The sequence below is a fragment of the Piliocolobus tephrosceles genome, chromosome 1 (assembly GCF_002776525.5).
Source record: "Piliocolobus tephrosceles isolate RC106 chromosome 1, ASM277652v3, whole genome shotgun sequence".
Classification (NCBI taxonomy): domain Eukaryota; kingdom Metazoa; phylum Chordata; class Mammalia; order Primates; family Cercopithecidae; genus Piliocolobus; species Piliocolobus tephrosceles.
Genome location: NC_045434.1, coordinates 191382424 through 191402217, shown reverse-complemented (window position 1 = coordinate 191402217; position 19794 = coordinate 191382424). Strand labels below are relative to the sequence as shown.

General features: G+C 42.1%; 1 protein-coding gene across 4 annotated transcripts in view; it reads left to right on the top strand.

Moving 5' to 3' along the window:
- The window catches only part of ZCCHC17 (zinc finger CCHC-type containing 17), a 71132-nt gene that overhangs the window by 11317 nt on the left and 40021 nt on the right, over nt 1-19794 (top strand). For 3 of the 4 annotated variants that reach the window (XM_023219378.2, XM_023219380.2, XM_023219379.2), the window contains exons 2-3: nt 1981-2101; nt 12084-12141. In XM_023219378.2, the coding sequence (XP_023075146.1) occupies nt 2036-2101; nt 12084-12141 (124 nt within the window). In that variant the 5' untranslated portion in view covers nt 1981-2035. The remainder of the gene's footprint in view (nt 1-1980; nt 2102-12083; nt 12142-19794) is intronic. The other variant, XM_023219381.2, reaches the window with a different exon arrangement.

The window sequence follows — 19794 nt, the reverse complement described above, 5'->3', positions numbered from 1 at the left end:
AGGGAAGGGACAGGCTAGAGATGAGATTGTATTGCTATGAAATGGAAGAGGCAGGATTTAACCAGAATGTAAAACTTGGAATTAACCTGTTTATGAGCTATTTCTCAAGAACTGATGAATCTGCCTGTATTATCTCAGTGTACTTTAGTAAAGTAATAAAAAGACACTTTGGCTGACCTAAGCAGAAAAGGGCAAGTTTATTATAAGGATATAAGATTGTCTTATGGAACTTGAGGACAAGGGTGTTTCTGAGCTATGGGATAATACTAGAATAAGGGTTTGGATGTCCTGACAGGATTTTCTTTCATTTCTGTTTCAAGTGAAGCTGTCTACTTAATGGATGGTCATTGTCAATCAGGAATACTTACCAAAAGCAGGACATCAAATCATCCTCTGAAAGTGAAAGGAAGCAGTGAGGGTTGAGGAGAGAAGAAAGTATTTACCTGTGAAAACACAAGAAAAATAATTTCAGGTCTTACTGGTGTCAAGTGTAATCGGGAGGAAAGAGAACTGAGGATAGTACCATTAGATTTATCTTGGCAGTGATTTATCCAACAGAGTAAAGAGGCATGTTTAAGAGCTGCTAGATTGCTGGTTTCCTCTCTGTTTAAAATCAGGAGACTGAGCAAGATTATCTCTAAGGTAAGTATCCAAAGCTGTAAGTTTTGCTACTTAGGCAGCATCAGCGTCACCTAGTAGCTGGTTGAAAATGCATTATCTCAGGTAACACCTCAGACTGACTGAACTGCGATCTGCATTTTCAATAATTTAGATATAGTTAAATAAATTTGGTACATCCAACAGTGGATTATTAGGTAGGTGTTAACAAAAAGTTGTGGGTGTGTATGAATTGCTATAAGAAAATGTTAATGATTTCATGATTCCATTAAAAAACCACTTCTACATATTTAAAAAAACTGACTATAAATCAAATTGAATTACAGATGATTTCATTTTCTTTCATTTTCTTTATTATTCATGTATTAGCTGAATTTTTTTTATTATCTGAACTTTTACAGTGTGTATGTGTGTTTTAATTTTATGATGAAAAAAATGTAAGACCTTTTCTCTTTGAAGTCATTTCAGATTTAACACCTAGCATAGTAGTTAAGAGAATGGACTCTGGTGTCAGCCAATTGGACTCCCTATTTCCTGGATTTTTGACATGCTTAGTAATTTGACTTTTGGAGCCTTTGTTCTCTCATCTGTATAATATAATAGTAATAGAACCTACATTTTAAGAGTTTTGAGAATTTTTTTGTTTTGTTTTTGAGATGGAGTTCACTCTGTTCCCCGGGCTGGAGTGCAGTGGCGTGATCTCAGCTCACTGCAGCCTCCGTCTCCCTGGTTTAAGTGATTCTCCTGCCTCAGCCTCCCAAGTAGCTGGGACTACAGGCACCCGCCACCATGCCTAGCTCATTTTTGTATTTTTAGTAGAGATGGGATTTTGCCATGTTGGCCAGGCTAGTCTGGAACTGCTGACCTCAGGGGGTCCTTCCACCTCAGCTCCCACAGTGCTGGGATTACAGGTGTGAGCCACCACACCCAGCCTGAGTTTTGAGAATTAAGTGAGATTGCATGTCTAGTGCTTAACACAGTGCCTGGACATATAGTAAGTGCTCCATTAATGTTTTTATTTCTATTATTCCATTTTTTTGAGATCTGGTCAAACATACTTACCTTCTTTTCCCACTCTCCCCCAAAATTCTTCCCCTGGCAAAGAAATAGCAAAAATAGCAATTTAAAAAACCAAACACAACAAAATTAGTAGCGTAATAGCCTTGGGTAAGTAACAAATTGTTAAGAAATAGAATCAAGGTTTCCAAAATTCCCCACAATTAGAATAAACAAAAGAGATTTGGATAAAAGTGTATAGTGTTAAACCTAGTGGTATTATTCTGTAGAGAATAGCTGTGGATTATGTGCATATTCATTTCTTTAATGCAGATATGTAATTGGTGTCTAATTTCTTTACGACAGGATACTTGTGTTAGCTTTAATAGAAGAGAAATGGAGGAGCCATAGAATATTAAGGATGAATTCAGGAAGGCCTGAGACCATGGAAAACTTGCCTGCTCTCTACACTATTTTCCAAGGAGAGGTATATTCTTTTGTGCTTTGAAAACTCACCATTTATGTTAAGAATAGAGTGAGGGTGACAACTGGGTTTGATGTTCCTGTCCACTTAAGTATGTCTCGAGCATTACAACTTAAATGGGAAGGGCCAACGGAACATGTGGCAATCATATGTGCCTTCTCTAAGCTCCAGATTTTTAAGTGTGTAGTTGACATCGTTAGTGGAATACCAGCATGTCTAACTTATGTTTTAAAATTAATGTATTTTTTCACAGCTGTGGTTTGAATGCGTCCCCTAAAAAGCATGTTTTGGAAACTTAATCTCTAGTGCATCAACATTGGGAGGTAGGGCCTAGTAGGAGGTATTTAGGTCATGAGGGCTCCACCTCCTGAATGGATTAATGCCAATTATTGAAAGACTTGAGGCTGTGAGTTTGATCTCTTTCTCTCCTTTTTTATTTTTATTTTTATTGAGACGGAGTCTCACTCTGTTGCCCAGGCTGGAGTACAGTACCAGATCTCAGCTCACTGCAAGCTTCGCCTCCTGGGTTCACGCCATTCTTCTGCCTCAGCCTCCCTAGTAGCTGGGACTACAGGCGCCCGCCACCTTGCCCGGCTAGTTTTTTGTATTTTTTAGTAGAGACGGGGTTTCACCGTGTTAGCCAGGATGGTCTCAATCTCCTGACCTCGTGATCCGCCCGTCTCGGCCTCCCAAAGTGCTGGGATTTCTTTCTCTCCTTCTTACCCTCTTACCTTCCACCATGGGATGACACAATAAGAAGATTCTTGCCAGATGCTGGCACCTTGCTCTTGGACTTTCCAACCTTCAGAACTATGAGCCAAATAAATTTCAGTTCTTTATAAATTATCAAGTCTCAGGTATTCTGTTAAAGTAACACAGAACATACCAAGACACTCAACAAGTTGTTTCTCTTCTAGACGTTTTCACCTCAACAAATAGAACCACTATCCTGCAGGTTCCCAGACTGCACATCTGGCCATCATCCTTGATTTCTCTTCTTGATTTGATTTTGATTTTCCCTCCCACTCTAGTCTGTTTGCAAGTCCTAATTATATCTGTGGTCTGTGTACTTCTTTATCCCCTTGGCACCCTATTAGTTAAAACTCTCCATCTTTTGCCTCGTCTTTACTGGGATCCCTGCTTCATTGTAGCTCCTCTCCAGTCTGTTCTTCACATTGCAACTAGCATAAGATTTTTTTTAAAATTCTTTTTAAAAAATTGAGATGGGGCTGGGTGCAGTGGCTCACGTCTGTAATCCCAGCACTTTGGGAGGCTGAGGTGGGCGGATCACGAGGTCAGGAGATCGAGACCATCCTGGCTAACACGGTGAAACCTCGTCTCTACTAAATATACAAAAAATTAGCCGGGCAAGGTGGTGGGCACCTGTGGACCCAGCTACTCGGGAGGCTGAGGCAGGAGAATGGCGTGAACCTGGGAGGCGGAGCTTGCCGTGAGCCAAGATTGTGCCCCTGCACTCCAGCCTGGGCGACACAGTGAGACTCCGTCTCAAAAAAGAAAAAATTGAGATGGGGTCTCACTATGTTGCCCAGGCTGGTCTCAAACTCCTGGGCTTAAGTGATACTTCCCACTTCAGCCTCCCAAAATCCTGGGGTTATAGGCATGAGCCACTGTGCTTGGCCTAGAATAAGATTTTTAAAGTAGGTTGGACATTTTGCTTTCTCATAGCCTTTCAGAAACTTCTCATTACAATTGAATACAGACATGGACCTTCCACAGCTTGCTGCTGCATGCTCTCACAGTGTTGTTTGTTCTGCCCTGCTCATAGTCAAGACACACTGGCCTCCTTAATAGCTTTGAACAGTGTGAGTTCTTGCTGTCTCTTTAGGATTTTTGCACATGCTTTTTTTTTTTTTTTTTTTTTTTTTTTAAGTCTGTGCTGCTGTAACAAAATACCTGAGATTGGGTAATTTATAAAGAACAGAAATTTATTTCTCATGGTTCTGGAGGCTGGGAAATCTAAAATCAAGTTCTCAGCAGATTTGGTGTCTGATGAAGACTACTCTCTATTTCCAAAATGGCACCTTTCTGCTGCATCCTCTGGAGGGAAGAAATGCTGTGTCCTCACATGACGGAAGGGGCAGAAGGAGTGAACTCACCCTTTCGAGCCCTTTTATGAGGCATTCATCCATTCATGAGGGCAGAGCCTAAAGGCCCCACCTCTTTAAACCATTGAATTAGGGATTAGGCTTCAAAGTGAATATTGGAGAAATACCAAAGTTGATGTTGAACTTTAGTCCCCAGTGTGAGGGTACTATTAAGGGCTACTCTGTAGCCCTTATAGAAGAGGCTACAGAGAGCTGCCTGGCCCCTCTATTCCTTCTACTGTGGGAAGGCACAGCATTTATCACTTCCAAAGGACACAGGGATAAGGCACCATCTTGGAAGCAGACAGTGAGCCCTTATCAAACACAGAATCTGCTGGCACCTTGATCTTGAACTTCCAGCCTCCAGAACTGTGAGAAATAAATTTCTATGGTATTTTGTTATAGCAGCACAAACAGACTAAGACATTCTTCCTTTTAACTACCCACTTTTCCATCATCTTGTATTCATCTTTTAGGTCTCAGCCCTAATATTGTCTCCTCAGAAATTTTTTTGCTCATTGTAAATAAATAGGTTCACACTGTATTTAATTATATACTTGTTTGATGTCTATCTTCCTCACAAGACACTAAGTCCATGAGGGCAGGGTTCTGTCTGTTTTGTTGTATATCTCAATCTTAGGTGGATGGGTAGAAGATAGTAAGTGTTTGATACATCTTTGATGACTGAATGAATTATCCTTTGGTAGAGAAGGCATTATATTTGTTTCAAGAGCAGAGGCTTTGAAACCAGACAAAATCGGGATTCTAGTCCCAGCTCTTTTGCTTGCTATGTGAGCCTTTAAGGTGTCACTTAATGTCTTTGAGCCTCAGTTTTCTTGTTTGTTAAATGGAGATTCCATTTATTCACAGTAATTCTCTTCCATAGAATTACTGTGATGGTTAAATAAGCTATCATCTATAAAAATACAATGCCTGAGATATAGTAGGAATTAATATATGTTGGCTCCCTCCTCTTGAAGTGAAAGTAAAGCCAAAAAATTGTTTTCAGTGTCTTATAAGAGCATGTAGTTTTTTTTTTTTTGAGAGGGAGTTTTGCTCTTGTTGCCCAGGTTGGAGTGCAATGGTGCGATCTTGGCTCACTGCAGCCTCCGCCTCCCGGGTTCAAGCAGTTCTCCTGCCTCAGCCTCCTAAGTAGCTAGGATTACAGGCGCCCGCCACCACACCCAGCTAAATTTTGTACTTTTAGTAGAGACAGGGTTTCACCATGCTGGCCAGGCTAGCCTCCTGAGCTCAGGTGATCCATCCGCCTTGGCCTCCCAAAGTGCTGGGATTACAGATGTGAGCCACTGGGCCTCTTTTTTTTTTTTTTTTAAGACAAGGTCTCACTTTGTTGCCCAGACTGGACTGCAGTGGTGTGATTTGGCTCACTGCAACCTCCACCTCCTGGGTTTTAAGTGATCCTCCCACTCAGCCCTCGAGGTAGCTGGGACTACAGGCACACACCACCACACCTGGCTAATTTTTCTGTAGAGACAAGGTCTCACTATGTTGTCCAGGCTGGTCTTGAACTCCTGAGCTCAAGCGATCTGCCCGCCTCGGCCTCCCAGACTGCTGGGATCAGGCGTAAGCCATCGCAACTGGCCTGAGCCGGTAGTATTTTAATGTTATCATTTATGCTTGATATTCATACTTGGCATTCATACTTGCTTTGTATGGTTGACAGAAGTTTTACCTCCTAATAATGTGAGGTCTTGGAGGACAGACTTTGTGACTGTCAGTCAGTTATAGATAATTGTGGCTCTTGACTTCTGTTAAGTTGATCCCAACTTGTGATATAACAGTCAAGATACAAAGGATAATACCATTTTAACAAATAGCAAACAACTCTGCTCTTTAAAGCCTCTGTCCTTTTTCTTTATGGCTCATGGTATCCCCAGAGGTTAGTAAGATACCAGAGCTCAGAAGAAGGAAGTGTAGCACTGGAGGTGAAACTGATTTTTCTGATCCTGAAGCCCTCACTCATCAGGTGCTGCACAAAAGAAAGGGAAGAACACTCTGCTCTCCACAGAATAACTCGGATTTCTAAAGTGGATCCTAACGTACGGCTCACACTTCCTTCCTCCCCTCCTCTCCCTCCATTCCTTTCTTCCTTTCCTCTCCTCCCTCCCTTCCTTTTTTTTTTTTTTTTTTGATAGAGTCTCGCTCTGTCGCCCAGGCTGGAGTGCAGTGGCATGGTGCAATCTTGGCTCACTGCAACCTCCACCTCCCGGGTTCAAGTGATTCTCCTGCCTCAGCCTCCAGAGTAGCTGGAACTACAGGCGTCAGCCACCACACCCAGCTAATTTTTTGTGTTTTTAGTAGAGACAGAGTTTTGCCATGTTGGCCAGGCTGATTTCAAACTCCTGACCTCAGGTGATCCACCCACCTCAGCCTTCGAAAGTGCTGAGATTACAGGCGTGAGCCACTGTGCCCGGCCACCTACAGCTTTTTCTTCTATGAGATGGAGCTTGAATTAGTGTAGGTTTTATATATTACTATCAAGGATGGATGGTCTTTAGGAATGTTCAGAGAGAACTTTATAGTTCTAACTTACTATTTCCGTAGCACATTTTGAAAAGGGATGGTTTAGGCCGGGCGCGGTGGCTCAAGCCTGTAATCCCAGCACTTTGGGAGGCCGAGATGGGCAGATCACGAGGTCAGGAGTTCGAGACCATCCTGGCTAACATGGTGAAACCCTGTCTCTACTAAAAAATACAAAAAGTTAGCCGGGCGAGGTGGCTGGCGCCTGTAGTCCCAGCTACTCGGGAGGCTGAGGCAGGAGAATGGCATAAACCCGGGAGGCGGAGCTTTCAGTGAGCTGAGATCCGGCCACTGCACTCCAGCCCGGGCGACAGAGCAAGACTCCGTCTCAAAAAAAAAAAAAAAAAAAAAATGAAAAGGGATGGTTTAGAAGTGACTTGGAGTTAGGGAAAGAGAAATATGATAAATTGGAACGAAGAAACTTTTCAGAATATTCATCCGATGAACATTTAATGAGTACCCAATATTTACAAAGAAGAGGAGTTACATTAAAATTGAAAAAAAATAATATGTAAGCCTAATTTATACTAGCACTTTCATGCATTCTGTGTTATTGAATCTCTCTAAAGAAATTGTTAACTCTATTTGATAGATAAAGAGACTCTTCTCAGAAGTTAAGTAATCGCCCATTGATTAATAAATGGCAAAGCTAGGATTCTAAATCAGATCCTCTTTCCAAGTTTACTTTCTGCTAAACTGTAGCTGGGGTTGTCCAAGTATACATAAATGTATGGAGGGACCAAAAAGACCCATAAGAGAATTCTTTTTTTTTTTTTTTTTTTGAGGTGGAGTCTTGCTCAGTCACCTAGGCTGGAATGCAGTGGTGCCATCTCGGCTCACTGCAAGCTCCGCCTCCCGGGTTCACGCCATTCTCCTGCCTCAGCCTGCCAAGTAGCTGGGACTACAGGCATCTGCCACCATGCCCGGCTAATTTTTTGCATTTTTAGTAGAGACGGGGTTTCACTGCGTTAGCCAGGATGGTCTCGATCTCCTGACCTCGTGATCCACCCACCTCGGCCTCCCAAAGTGCTGGGATTGCAGGCGCATGTCACCACATCTAGCTAATTTTTGTATTTTTAGTAGAGATGGGTTTTCACCATGTTGACCAGGCTGATCTCGAACTCCTGACCTCAAGTGATCCATCTGCCTTGGCCTCCCAGAGTGCTGAGATTATAGGCATGAGGCACCACACCCAACCAAGAGAATTCTTTTGACTGAATTGAGTTATAGGAGGAATATAGATAAATTTGGTGGTTCTACGGTCATTTGTTGGTACACCTCTGTTACAGCATTTATCCTAGTCTGTCTTGTATTATTATTACTTGTATGTGTCTCTCACCACTACTATATTGTGAGTTACTGTAGAGCAGAGGCCATGATTTTCTCGTATGTCTTGGTAACTACTTCAAATTCATTTAAAATGACTGGGCATCCCTTTTTTAAAGTTGTCTTTATTTCACAGTACCTGACATGGTATCTTGTACATAGTAGGTAGGTGCTTAAAGTGGAGCCCAAGCCTCATAGGACTAGTTGTCCTTGAAGAAGGTGGTGTTTCAGCCCATGTCCCAGCACTTCTCTTGATGAACTCAGCAGGGATTTGGGACCTAGTAATTAAGTAGCTGAGAAGCCAATATTCATCCTCTCATTCTCTGAGAAGCATGTTGGTAGCAGAGTGCATTATATTAATACATGGTAGCGGGTACAAGCATAACAGTGAGACTTGGGATTTGGCTTAGGCTTCCCATAGCCAAAGAAATGCTGAGGGGAGATTCATGTTGGTAGGGTCGAAATAGCATTGGACTAGAAGTGAAAAAAAAAAAAGTCTGTGTTGTACTTGTCTGTGCTACTATCTAACTTAGTGACTTTTGACAAGTAACTTATGCCCCTGAGCCTCAAATTCTTCATTTAGATTATGGTGATAACAAGTTTCAAGGCCATTTGCCACCTATAATCTGAAGATGGGAAATTTATTTTACCTAAGCTCTGATGAGTTCAGTTGAGATAGTTATTGAATTTTTTCCCCTGAGCTATTTGACTAATTGTTGTTGGGACACCAGGCAGTCTGCATGATCATCTATGGCAGGTGTGACTGCACTCTAGGAGACACAGTGATGAAAACACCTGGCGCTAGAAATCTGAAACAATGCCTAAACAGTTGAGTGCATCCATTCTGGAGCATATTAACCTTTCCTTTTGGGAGAGGCCAAATTAAGGTCTGTTACATTACCTCTAAAAACTGTAATGTGACACTGGAGCTTCAGGATTGAAAAGTGAGATTGTCTTAATTTACAGCAACGAGGTGATTTTGGCTCTAACTTCCAGATTTATTTATTTATTTATTCACTTATTTATTTATTTATTGACAGAGTCTTGCTCTGTCACCCAGGCTGGAGTGCAGTAGCATGATCTTGGCTCACTGCAACCGTGACCTCCTGGGTTCAAACGATTCTTGTGCCTCAGCTACCCAAGTAGCTGGGATTACAGGCATGCGCCACCATGCCCAGCTAAATTTTGTATTTTTAGTAGAGATGGGGTTTTGCCATGTTGGCCTGGCTGGTCTTGAACTCCTTGCATCAAGTGATCCACCTGCCTCAGCCTCCCAAAGTGCTGGCATTATAGGTGTGAGCCACTGTGCCTGACCCAGATGCTACTTTCAAGTTTGTTGGATGATTATGCTCTTTAATAATGTTGTTACACAGTATGAGACTTTTCAGTCCTCTTTCTAGAACTGTGGAACAAAAACTAAAGTGCCTTCAGTTCGTCCAGAAAGAAGGGATTTGCTTTATTTCAATTAAAAATTGGGAGACTTATCTTTATTATGTGGCCCTCTCTTACAAAGAACAAATTGCTTTGTAAACTCAGGTAACCACTTTGTATCTCTGATCTCTATGTTCCTCATTTGAAACATGGTAGAACTGGACCAGCTAATCTCTAAAGGCATTTCATTGGCTCTACCTTGCCTTGATTTTAAGTGTCTGTGTGATTGTACTGTTTCTTTGGGACTCTGGTTCCTAATCCAGCATAGCATGTTCATCAGTATAAAACATGAGTTTAGAACTTTTGGTTCGTAACCCATTCTTCCTGTTGTGTCTTGGAGAGTTAATTCAAGTGCTCCGTCCCAATGTCTCCATTAAAAAATGAGAATGAAAGTTTTTATCTATTTCCATCCTAACATTGAAGTGGGTAATGATGATATTTGGTAAAGTATAAGGCACTGGACTAGGTAGTCAAGGGACCGAGTTTCTATTCCTTTTTTTTTTTTTTGAGACGAAGTATTGTTCTTGTTGCCCAGACTGGAGTACAGTGGCGCCATCTTGGCTCACTCTAACCTCTGCTTCCCAGGTTCAAGTGATTCTTCTGCCTCAGCCTCCCGAGTAACTAGGATTACAGACACCCACCACCAGACCCAGCTAATTTTTGTATTTTTTTAGTAGAGACGGGGTTTTACCATGTTGGCCAGGCTGGTCTCGAACTCCTGACCTCAGGTGATCCACCTGCCTCGCCCTTTCAAAGTGCTACAATTACAGGCATGAGCCACCGCACCTGGCCTCCCTAACTCTTAAGTAGTTGTGTGCCTTCCTACCAGTCACTAATCTTTTTGTGTTTCAGTGTCTTAGACTGTAAATTATTGAAAAGCTACACTTTGTTGAATGTTCATTATGTGCCATATACCTATGTCAGTCACTTTATGTACATCATTTGTTATCTGCAGCAGCAAAGTGAGAACAAATGGGAACTTAGGCCCTGAAAGGCAAGTCGTGTGCAAGATCCCACAGGTGGGAAATGGCAGAGCTAGGATTAGAAGCCACATCTTTCACTCCAAAGCCTGTTCACTTTCTTTACCTATACTGTTATTTTTTCTTTTATTTTTTTAAATGCTTTTTTGGAGATGGGGTCTTGCTATGTTATCCAGGCTGGACTCAACTCCTGGGCTCAGGCCACCCTCCGGCCTCAGCCTCTGGAGTAGCTTGGGACTATAGGCACATGGCATAGCACCCAGATACACCTATACTATTCCACTTCATTTGCAGCATAAGGATCTACTGTATATGCTTTCTAGGATTGTTGCTAGGAACAGATTGGATATCGGATACCACATTGCTTTTGGCCATTAGAATTTTATAGTTAGAGGGAACCTGTGAGCAGCTCTAGTGTATTTAAGATTCCGGATTCAAATCTCAGCTCTGCTACTTATTTAGCTTTGGACCTCTGATAAGTTACTTAATCTCTTCATGCATCTTTTTGTCATCTATTGAATGGGAATAATAGTACCAACTCCATAGAGTGACATGAGGATTATGCAAAACATTTTGAATATTATTTTGCATATAGTGAGTATTCAGTATATATTAGTAAATAGCAGTGTAGTTGGGATTGTTTTATTTACTCTCCTTGTTTTAGTTATGGTGAAGCTGAAACAGTGCTCAAGATGACGCAGCTAATTAAAACCACTGAAAAGAATAAAGTTTATATATGTAAGATTATATTGAATATTTTACAAATAAACATTTAGTGTTAAATTCAGTATATAGTGACAACATTACCCTCAATCCACAGGTGGGGGGATGGGGTAGGCTACAGCGGGAAGAGAGAGCTAGAGCTTGGGTTAATGATTTATCTGGCAAGGGTTCTGGGCCTTTCATCACGAACATTTATTGGTTGCCTGTTACATCGACCCATCAAGCCTCTAACTTCTTCATCTTAGACAACTCTGCAGAAGACTGGGGGGACAGCTCTTTCTCTCTGATTAGATCAGGTTCTGTCAGATGTGTATGTATTGGCTTTTTATCTAGTTGTCTTGATGAGACTCAAGACTCAGACTTGGAGTTAAATGTAACAGACTGTATGCTCTTGTTTGATTTGAAGTTCAGGTATGAGGGGAGGAATGCCCTGCGTGATCCATCCCAAATTTATTAAAGTTCTCTGTATTGGGTTTGGAGGCCTCAGTCCTAGCTAATATAAAGCATAACTTTATTAACTGGTTTTTTGCTTTTTGTTCCTTTTGTTCATGAAACTCCTTTGGTAATAGCAAATGTTCCCTTTGTTCATGAAACTCCATTGTTGGTTTTACTGGGTATAGGATTTGGGTATTCCTCAGTATCATCACACCGTGTGACAACACTCTAATCTCACCAGTGTTTTTAATGTGTACACACATACCTGTCAGTCTGAATTTCAAAAAAAACCAGAAAGAATGTTTGACAGAGCATCATTTTTAGGCAGTTTTGTAGCATACAGAGGCAGTCAATATGAAGTACAAATTTGGGGAGACTAGGTTAATTGCTACAAAAGAAAGATTCTTATTTATGTGACATTGATTTTTTCCCCCATCTTTATAGGTTGCTATGGTGACAGACTATGGGGCCTTTATCAAAATCCCAGGCTGTCGGAAGCAAGGTAGGAGCCTATAACTTGAAATTCAGCCCTCTGATTCTACTCTCTGCTAACACCCCACCACCTCCTAATTATAGGCTGTACATTTTTCAGACAGTAGTTTTTCATTCATTTGTTTTCTTTTTAATGTATAGATATGAATACAAGATGACAGTTCATTTTTTTTTTTTTGACAGTTCATTTTAAGCGGACAGAAGAATGGTGGTCTCTGACTTAGGAGGAAGGCTGGGTATAGCTAATTGGGTTTACTTCTGAAACCAGCTCCTCCTTAGACTTCACCTGTGACCCTAGGCAAATCACTTGACTTCTTTAGACACAGGATTTGCGGGAGGCAAGCTACCTCTGTCTGAGGCTGACAGTGTGAGTTTTCTAGTAGATAGCACATGAAATGAGAATAGTATTGTAAGTGATACAAGCATATATATATAATGTTTTAAGTCTTTTTCATAAAGAGGCATCTGTTGAACATTTTTTGAGAATCCTGTTATAAGTCTATAATCTTATTTATTTACCAAAACTATGTTAAGCGTAAAAGGCAGATTCCACAGACTGGTTGTCTGCCCAGAGTGGGCTAGGTAGTGGCATAGCCAAGACTAGAACCCAATCCTTCTGATTCCTAGCCCCTGGATCTTTCTACTATATCACACTGCTGGTGGATCCAAAGATTCTACTTGCTAACTTCTTATGCTAAAATAAGTTAAGATTTAATTAAAGGTTTTAATTTTTTTAAAAAGTAGCCATTAAGAGTATTAGAAGAAAATCTAGAAGCATATTTCACTACATAAAAATTTAAAACTTAATTGCAAAAATCATTGTAAGCAGAGTTAAGTTGGGAAAAAGAATTTGTAGTACATATGATAAAGAACTAATACAAAGGGGGTATTAGGAAAAGGTGCCAAGGATATGAAAAAACAACTCACAGGAGAAAAGAATATTACTTGGTACTATTAGTAAAAGATACTCATTCTCAGTATGATTAAAAAGTAACTTAGACTGGTAGATTCATATAATGCGATATTACTCAACAATACAAAGGAATGAGAATAAAATATTCATACATGCAACAACCTGAATCAATCTCCAGAAATTATACTGAGTGAAAAAAGCTAATCTCAAAAGGTTATACACTTTATGATTCCATTTATATAGCATTCTTATGTTTTACTTGAGGTATGATTCACATACCACACATTTCACCTGCTTAAAGTGTACAATTCAGTGGTTTTTTGGTATATTCAGAGTTTTGTGACCATCACCACAATCTACTTTGAGAATATTGTTGTCACCCCAAAAAGAAACCCTGTACCCATTAGCCATCACTCCAGATTCTCTGTAAGACCCCAGCTTTAGGCAACCATTATTCTATTTTGTCTCTGTATATTTGCTTATTTTTTACATTTCTTATAAATGGAATAATGCAGTATATAGTCTTTCATGACTGACTTCTTTCACTTAGCATGTTTTCAAGGTTCATCTGTTTTATAATATGTACTTCATTCTTTTTTATTGCCATTACAAATTAATTTATTGCAATTCCATCAGTTGATGGATATTTGGGTTGTTTCCACTTCTTTAGTATTATGAATAGTGTTGCTATAAATATTTGTGTACAACTTTTTGTGTGGCTATTTGCTTTCATTGGGCATATTCCTAGGAGTAGAAATACTGGGTCATATGGTAACTCTGTGTTCAACTTTTTGAGAAACTGCCAAACTGTTTTTCCAAAGTGACCACACCATTTTACATTCCTACCAGCAATGTATGAGAGTTCTACTTTCTTCACATCTTTGTTGACACTTGTTATTATCTTTTTGGGTATGGCCATCCTAATGGATGTGCAGGGACATCTCATTGTGGTTTGAATTTCCCTAATGGCTAATGATGTTAAGTCTCTTTTCTTGGGTTTATTGGCCATTTGTATATCTTTTCTGGGGAAATGTCTATTCAAATCTGATACATTTTGACTGTGTCCCCACCCGAATCTCATCTTGAATTGTAGTTCCCGTAATCCCCATGTGTTGTGGGAGGGACCAGGTGTAGAGAATTGAATCATGGGGGTGGTTTGCCCCATCCTGTTCTCATCATAGTGACATAAGATCTGATGGTTTTATAAGGGAAACCCCTTATAAAACCATCATTCGCTGGGCACTTATTCTCCTTCCTGCTGCCCTGTGAAGAAGGACGTGTTTGCTTCCCCTTTCCCCATGGTTGTTAAGTTTCTTGAGACTTCCCTAGCCATGCTGAACTGTGAGTCAGTTAAATCTCTTTCCTTGACAAATTACCCAGTCTCATATGTCTTTATTAGCAGTGTAAGAACAGACTAATACAAAATCCTTTTCTCTTTTTGAGACAGAGTCTCGCTCTATTGCCCAGGCTACAGTGTAATGGTGCAGTCTTGGCTCACTGCAACCTCTGCCTCCTGAGTTCAAGTGATTTTCATGCCTCAGCTTCCTCAGTAGCTGGGATTACAAGTACATGCCACCACTCCCTGCTACTTTTTAGTGGAGACAGGGTTTTGCCATGTTGGCCAGACTGGTCTTGAACTCCTGTCCTCCAGTGATCTGCTCTCCTCAGCCGCCCAGAGTGCTGGGATTAAAGGTGTGAGCCACCACACCTGCCTGGTTATTTTTGTTTTTATTGTTGAGTTAGGTGTTTCTCGTATATTCTGGATACTAGTCCCATATCAGGTATATGATTTGCAAAGATTTTTATGTAACATACTTGAAATGACAAAATTATCTAAATGGAGAACAAATTATTTAATGGTTGACAAGGATTAAGGAGGGAAAGGAAGTAGCAATAGGAAGGATCCTTGTGGTGAGGGACCTGTTCTGTATCTTAACTGTGGCAGTGTATACATGAATCTGCACATGTGGTAAAATTACGTGGAACTAAATACATACACATACACAAACACAAATGAGTACAGGTAAAACTGGGGAAATCTGAACAAGAGCCAGTTGATTTTATCTGAGATGTTTTTTCCTACACCAACCAATTCTCCGGTTCTCTAATTCTCTAACATCAACTGGATGTCCAACAATTCAATTCAATGCTGACACTAACTACCTGGGAGTTAGTGTCAGATTCCACATGCTTAAGGGCTCAGTCCCACATGACTGTCCTCACTTCATATGCCAACCCCAATATTGGATCCTCAGATTACCTACACTTTTGTCTCACTTGGCTACAATTTTTGGGATTCCCAGCACTTTGCCCCAAAGTTGGTAATTTGCTAGAGTGACTCACAGAACTAAAAAAAAAGCTATAGTTACTATTAGTTTATTTTAAAGGATAAAAATGAACAGTCAGATGAGGAAGTACACAGGGTGAGACCCAAAGGTTTCCGAGTACAAAGCCTTTGTCCCCATGGAGTTGGAGTGTGTCACCCTCTTGGCACAGGGATGTATTCACCAACTCTCCAAACTCCATTGCTTAGGGGTTTATATGGAGGATCTGTTACATAGACATGGTTGATTAAATTATTGGCCTTCAGTGATAGAGCTCAGTCTCCAGCCCCTTTCCCCTTCCCAGAAGTCAGAGGGTAGGGCTGAAATTTCTTTTTTTCTTTTGAGAGGGAATCTAGCTCTGTTGCCCAGGCTGGAATGCAGTGGTGCGATACCGGCTCACCGCAATGTCTGCCTCCTGGGTTCCAGCGTTTCTCCTGCCTCAGCCTCCCAAGTAGCTGGGATAACCCTATCTAATAACATCCTTGATTTCTCTGTTTCTGAAGCTATCTAGGGACCCACCAATAGTCACCTCATTAAGGGACTTAATGAATAACAAAAGACACTTCTATCACTCAGAATAGTCCAAGGGTTTTAGGAACTCTGCCAGGAACTAGGGACAAAGATCGTATATGTATTTCTTATACCACAGTATCAATGCCAGCATCTTGGTTGTGATAGTGTACTATAGTTTTCCAAAATGTCACCATTAGAGAAAACTGGATAAAGTGTACATAAAACCTCTGTATTATTTCTTTTTTTTTTTTTTTTTGAGATGGAGTCTTGCTCTGTTGCCCAGGCTGGAGTGTGCAGTGGCACAATCTCGGCTCACTTCAAGCTCCGTCTCCCGGGTTCACGCCATTCTCCTGCCTCAGCCTCCCTAGTAACTGGGACTACAGGCGCCTACCACCACGCCCGGCTAATTTTTTGTATTTTTAGTAGAGACGGAGTTTCACCATGTTAGCCAGGATGGTCTCAATCTCCTGACCTTGTGATCCACGTGCCTCGGCCTCCCAAAGTCACCTGGGATTACATGCCTGAGCCACCGCGCCCGGCCTCACCTCTGTGTTATTTCTTTTGAGTGCAGATAAATGTACAATTATCTCAAAAAATTTTTTTTCACATAGGGCAGCAAAGTTATCAAATGTTTTTAAAAAATGATTTAAAACACTCCTAAAATCTTTGAGATTAACTAATATTTTAAAAGATTGCTGTTAATAACCAGTGTTAGAAATGGACACTTTTACTCTCTATCAGGAGCATAATTTCACAGACTTTGGCAATGCCTATTAACATTTTTAATGTGCTTATTACCCTTTAATCCAGAATTTCTTTGGAGAACTTAGTATAAGTAGAGAATTACATAAATTATGGGCATCTGTTTTGTAGACTATGCAGATGATTAAAAGAATGACTGTATTTCTAAGACACACTTATGTCTCATCTTACCAGAAAGATGCAATGGAAGGTTTTCACACAATTCCATCACACTGCTACCTGACTGATAACAGTGGTAAAGCATCATTGATTATAAGAAGCACTCCAATTTCAGAGGTATTAAAGTGAGAGGAAAAGAAAGTGCCTCTTAGAATCAATGAAACAGAATAGATGTCAGTTTACTGACATGAGCCGGGAGTGGTGGCATGCACCTGTAATCCTAGCTACTTGGGAGACTGAAGCAGTAAGATCACTTGAGGCCAAGAGTTCAAGGCCAGACTGGGCAACATAGCAAGACCCCATTGATGGCAATGGAGGCCTGTCTAGAGCAGCTGCTTCAAAAATGCCAGCCATAGTGGGGCCGTGCAGCCAGGGCTGCATGTTCCATGGAGCTGGCAGGAGCCAGGAACAGCGGGATCCCTGCCCCCTTATGAGTTAGTGGGGTGGGAGCCCACCCTCATGGGTACAGCTGCAATCACTCAGCCCTAGCTGCAGACCCAGGCATCCCTGCGCTCTTGGAGGTCCGGGAAGACCCCTTTCCCCCACAGGCTCAGAAGTGCCTGCTCCCACTGCCTGGCCTCTTCCCGCTCCTGACTCCTGCTCTGATTTTGGAGCAAAGTTGAAGCCGAGCCTGGGCACTATTACAGCCTGGCTGGGTTTGCACGCCTTGGGGTGGTGCTGACATGCCAGCTTCCTACCACCTCGACCCCCTCCAGACTTTGGGTGCCAGTGAGCACAAGAGGGAGGCCAAAGGGGTGCTGAGGGTGACTCATCATGGGCCTGCAGGTGCCCCTGGCAGACAGGCTCCTGGGTGGAAAGGGGAAGGTCTCGGTGAAGCCCACCTTCAAGCCAGGGATGGCCTGAAGCCTAGGGGCCAGGCTTTCAATTCCAGGTGGAGTCTGTGGCCCAGAGTGAGAACTTAAGGTGCTTTTTCTGGGCCTGCCCATGGCTGCCCATGGACCAGTCAGCACACACTTCTGAAGACTGTAAAAACCCTGGACTCAGCCAGACTTGGGCAGACACTGGGAGGACCTGCCTGTGGAAATGGGTTACCCACACTGGGTCTCCTCTCTGTTGAGGGCTGCAGATGTTGGGATGACCTGCCTGCAGATAAGAGCTGCCCATTCTGGGTCTCCTCTCTGCTGAGAGCTGCACTCAACAGGTTGACCTGCCTGTGGAAAGGAGCTACCTACTTTGGGTCTCCTTAGAGCTGTACCATCACTTAATAAAGCAACTCTTTGCCTTGCTCACCCTCCAGTTGTCTGCATACCTCATTCTTCCTGGATGCAAGACAAGAACTTGGGACTCGCTGAATGGCGGGACTGAAAGAGCTATAACAGACCCAAGGGCTCCCTGAGCCAGAGCTGTGACACCCTCTTTGGGGCTTTGCGGTTCCTGGCATCTCCACGCTTCTGGGCACCACCATGTTCCCCAGAGTCCACAGTGGAAGCCGCTTGTGATATGCCTGGTCCAGCCACAGCCTCACATGGAGCTGGTGCCTGTGCCAGCATCTGGAGCTGCCTGCCCAGCCACAGCAGCCAGTGTGCCTGGCTCTGTGCAGTGGCTGGACCCCATGCTCACTCACTCATGCACCCCTTGCCACTCCGAGTCTGGCTCGCCCTTGGCAGGAGTGGGATCGGGGATGGTAGCATGAACAGAGCGCAGCCCGCTAGACCAAGTGGATGGAACAGGCCTAGTGGCCCCAAGCAATACTGAGTGCAGCCTGCCAGGCCAAGTGGGCCGAACGAGCCCAGCAGGCCCAAGCAAAACTTGGGCAAAGTTGCTGCTGGCCACAGCAGCTTCTGGCTGGAAAAATGACACCTGAAGAATCTTGTGACACCATCTTTACAAAAAAGTTAGCTGGGTGTGGCAGCAGGAGGATCACTTGGGCCCAGAAGTTAGAGGCTGCAGTGAGCTATGATTGTGCCACTGTACCCCAGCCCTGGGTAACAGAGTGAGACCCTGTCCCTTAAAAAAAAAAAAAAAAAAAAATTACATAGAAAGAAGTTCAAGATAATAAAATTTGAAAACATGTTCCAGAAGACTTTGTATAACATCTCCCTTCCCTACCCTTTTAAAGCAAGTGTACATATGCCTTTATATATCTTTTTTCTTTATATATTTTAAATTATTGCCTATGTTTAGAAGAAAGGCAGGAGGAATATTTAACAGATTAACACTGGTCACCTCTGGGGAGTTGGTTTTGCTAAGGAAGGAATGTACATGGAAGAAGGACTTTGAGTTTTGGAATTTTTTTTTAAAGTTTTTTCTATTAAAAAAAAAATCCAAGAGGTGATCTTTGGATAATAAATCCTTGCCTCTAACCTTGTAGGACTACTCTTCTGCAAATTACATCTTTGCTTTAGAAATGGTTTACCAGCAGTTTTCAAGCTGGCAGTCAGCAGTCTGTAATTAAGTTTCTCATTTTATGGTGGTTCGGATTGAATGACATCGAACTCTTCCTCACCCCATGGGACATTCACCTCTTTCTGTCTGAGCACAGGTTTTCCTGTTAATATACTTACCATAGCTGCCAGTGCCTGAAAGTCCCATTCTAACTTGGGCATATGTGACACTTTGGGGACTGTGTGGAATTAAAGGCCTGTGACCTTCCAGCAGTCAATCTTTAACTCACTTTATCCATACCCTGTCAGGTGATGCCTCTGATTGTGACTGACAGCTTACAAGTGAATCTGTCAGTCTGACAGCTGGGCTGAGACAAGCCTCAGAGGGAAAGCTCAGGGAGCCAAACAATTAGGTGGAAACTGTGAGTTTTAATCCTGAGATCTATAGGTTTATTGTATAACTTGAGCAGTTGACTTCCTTACAGTATATCTTAGTTTCTCTGCCCATAAAGAGGGAAGATCATTAAGTCTCAGCCTGAAAGGACTGAGTTAGAAAATAACTCTGGTCTGATCAGATTTTAACATCTTTGGCTCAGGTAGGTAGATTCTAATTTGAGCTAGTTTCCCAGATGTCCTGTTCTCAGAAT